Here is a 3,698-nt window from a genome sequence, read left to right as displayed (position 1 = left end):
AAGAACAACCTAACGCTAAACAGACAGGGTTTCTCTCTCATTACTGTGTGGAACCCAAGAATCAAGTGAATATAGACTATAACCTGTTGACATGTATGGGTTCAAAAGAACAACCTACCGCTAAACAGACAGGGTTTCTCTTTTTATTACTGTGTGGAGCCCAGGAATCAGGTGAATATAGCCCATAACGTAATACATATATATAACCCTGTCCCCAACTGCAGATATCGTCCCAGTTTTTGGACACACATTTGCTGCGGTGTGTAGAAAGTACGAAAGAATATTTGCTGGTAAAATAACACCCAGTTCCTTTCATTGCTTGTCAAAACAAACGAGCTCACAACATTTGATGAAAATCTAAGACCAAATTTAATAACTGTTGCCTCGATGAGGTGGATGGAGTTGATGGGTTTTGTCAGCGGTTGTTGTTCTTTCGTTTTTCATTGTACAATTAAATTCTACAAAAATACACATAAAATTGCCCCCGGCGCTTTCAGAAATTGTGTTCATTTTGTATGAATATGAACAAAACTTTCGAGCGGACGTGATGGTGTACCTTCAGTAAATGCTCCTTCATTGTAGAAAACATGTAGTAAAATATTATATAATTCTCAATAGTTATGCAAGTTTAATGGTGTCTGAAAATTCATTACTGTAAACGAATAATAAACAATAAAATATTTGTTACATGAATAAAATTTATACTAAACATCTGCGTGGCTACACATATGCATGTATTCAGCTCATTGGATCATAACCTCTTACCCCAAACTGAGCATATCAATAACGAGTAGGTTTCATCGAGTCCGCGATGGGAAAAACAACCTTGTTCCTATTTTCAATGTGGCTTAACTGATAGTCTGATAATTTGCCGAAATAGTGCATATAGCAACTGAATGAGATTTTTAGCATACTCACTGAAACAAAGGTGATGCTGGTAACATTCATAATCTAGTTCGTTCAGAACAGTTGCCGGAAGTAAGTGGGTTTATCACTAACCAGCAAAGTATAACAACGACATGTCTAAAATATTCAGTAATATGTATTGAGCAAACCAAAGCAAGATGCAAAGATTCACAATAAAGGATTCATGTAAAATGCAACTGAGTCAAAACTAAAGTAGTGGGACACAAGTATAATGTCATATCAACTCACCAAAGTCTTGGTTTGAGAATGAGAAACAGTTATACTGAACGTTCCACGGCGAGAGGCCAGTTTTGGATGTAGGTCGGTGTTGACAATCAGGCGACGAGGTAGATAGCTGTAGGCCGATCCGTGTGCATCTCGTGTCGACAACACGACAACCAGCCTTATATATACCCACAGTCACTGATTCTTGAATATTCGAGCACAAAACTACCATCGCCTTTAACTTCGAACCTTCTCGTAGTCTCCCGGAAGTCAATAATTAATCAAAACACATACTCAAAGGAACATAATTCTAGAGAACTACCTAAAAGGCCTGCCGCTAAAATACTAATAGCACTGAGCACTTATGATATGAAATGTGACTCATAATAACTATCACTCAATCAATAACACAGTTTACAGGAAGTACACTCTCGTAACACTTCCGTAAAATGAAAGATAATGACTTGACATTCAAGACTACATTACGCAAGTGGACGATATAGAATTTCATTGCACTGATTATATGCAAATAAAAACATACATGCCATACAGAGTACGTATACCATTTCAGTATCAGGATGTAGAGAAATGAATAAAGTGTGTTGCTTGAAATTATTGTCTGCAGCAAAACTGATACTTTTACAGGTGTTCTGGGTCTTACAGACTTGAAGATGACAGTAACTGTTCTCATCTGTGGTGGAGGCAATGGAGCCCATGTTCTCTCAACTTTAGTGTCTTCAAAGCCTGATATGATATGTCGCGTCCTTGCTCTTTCCCAGGCTCAGGAATGGACAAAAGCTGCAGAAAACAACATTCTGTCATGTTCATTCCCATCTTTCAAAGGCAAATCACGTATATGCAAAGCTAACCCCCATGCCATATCTGACGCCCCTGCAGACGTGGTGCCAGGAGCAAACATCGTCATCTTGGTTGTCCCTGCATCATCCCATGGGAAATACCTGGCTGCCATTGAACCCTACATACAGAAGAGAACCACCCTTCTGGCCTTACCCGGACAGCCAGGTTTTGAGTTTCAAGCCCGTCACATTTTACAAGATAAATTTTATGACCTGATGATCATATCGGCGGAATCCCTTCCCTGGGCTTGCAGAATATCTGAGTATGGCGTCAAGGTGGATGTAATTGGCATTAAGGAGATACTGAAGATGTTTGTCATTCACAATGATGATGAAACTCTCCTGAATCCGTTTTATCAGTTACAGAAGATCTGGGGGAAGTTTCCAATTATTCAGCAAGTGAGTCACGGTCTAGGCCTAACTCACATGGTCGGTGTGATGCATCTTGGAATCTTTTATGGAAAATGGAAAGATTGCAATAAAACGTTCAAATCCGAAATTCCTCTTTTCTATCGCGGTGCAGATGACATCCAAGCACACTGGATCAGTAGCCTGGACGGTGAAGTCAATATGATCAAGTTAAACATATTGCAGGGAAGATCAGATGAATGCACAAGTGGACTTCAATGGCTTGTAGACACTTATGGATCGTCCATTACGGATTCCAGCAGCCTTAAACAAGCTTTGAGAACAAACCAGGCATATAATGGATTATTCCATCCCATGCTTAAAGCTGACGATGGGTATACACCAGACTTTAAGAGCCGGTATCTAACAGAGGATGTTCCATTTGGTCTTGTGGTGTACAAAGGTTTAGCACAGATTGTTGGTCTGAAAACACCTGCAATAGACACTGTTTTACACTGGAGCCAGGAGAAACTAGAAAAGACGTACATCGTGGGATCTGAACTGTGTGGTCAGGACTTACATGAGACAAGGGCTCCCCAGGTGTATGGCATCAGGTCTTTAGACGATTTAAAAACATTCAAACAATCTCGTCACTGACTTTGTTCACCATTGCATGTACGCTTGACATCCCCTAACCAGTTTCGATGGACCTCACCATTGACTTCCATCTACCTTCACCCTTTACCCAGTAGGGTCATATTTATGCTATTTGCAGGTTGTAGAACTGGTTGTGAACCCAACGCGATGCATCTGGTATTGTTTCCTAAAATTTCTCGTTTATTGGAAGGTCGTGAATTTTGTTATTATATAGCACCTATATCATAGCCTGGAGATTTGGTATGAGGGTGTTTGGCTTTAATTTCACTTTATTTGATCACCGGTTTTTATCACCAGTATTACCATGTTTGTGTCAAGCACTCATGGAGGTGACACTGCAGCAAATAAAAAACCTGTAGTTAACAACTGTTCTTCGTTGCCTTCAGCGAAGGTTGAATCGTTTGACAGCTGTGAATAAGTGATTTTATGTAAGATGTTTCGTGTTCTACACATACAGCCAACCAGTTATTAAAACTGATGCATCTTTGTGGGTCATTCGGAATATGAGTATGGATCTTTAGACTTCGGAAGATTGTTATTCTACATGCATATATGCAATATAGCTGAATGTTATCTCCAAATTTATAAATTCACATTTGTGTGAAGATTGTAACTATTTGCATATCACCGATAATCTTTTGTCAGGTGAAATAACTGATAGAGAAATAGTAGATGCTTTGAAAAGTTTAAAAAGTGGTCAATCTG

The 3,698-nt window shown here is 39.4% G+C and overlaps 1 protein-coding gene across 1 annotated transcript; it reads left to right on the top strand.

Annotated features, from left to right (window-relative positions):
* Positions 1-1,802: 1,802 nt before the first annotated feature.
* LOC137281013 (opine dehydrogenase-like) lies at positions 1,803-2,993 on the top strand. Its single transcript, XM_067812175.1, has one exon. It carries the CDS (start codon positions 1,803-1,805, stop codon positions 2,991-2,993), a length of 1,191 nt encoding a protein of 396 aa, XP_067668276.1.
* Positions 2,994-3,698: the final 705 nt, after the last annotated feature.

Source organism: Haliotis asinina, chromosome 4, assembly GCF_037392515.1.
Source record: "Haliotis asinina isolate JCU_RB_2024 chromosome 4, JCU_Hal_asi_v2, whole genome shotgun sequence".
Lineage (NCBI taxonomy): Eukaryota > Metazoa > Mollusca > Gastropoda > Lepetellida > Haliotidae > Haliotis > Haliotis asinina.
Note: the sequence above shows the minus strand (reverse complement) of the source record. Positions and strands in the feature narration are given on the sequence as shown.

Coding starts and splice junctions, on each gene's coding strand:
- LOC137281013 (XM_067812175.1), top strand. CDS start 1,803: ATGACAGTAACTGTTCTCATCTGTGGTGGAGGCAATGGAGCCCATGTT.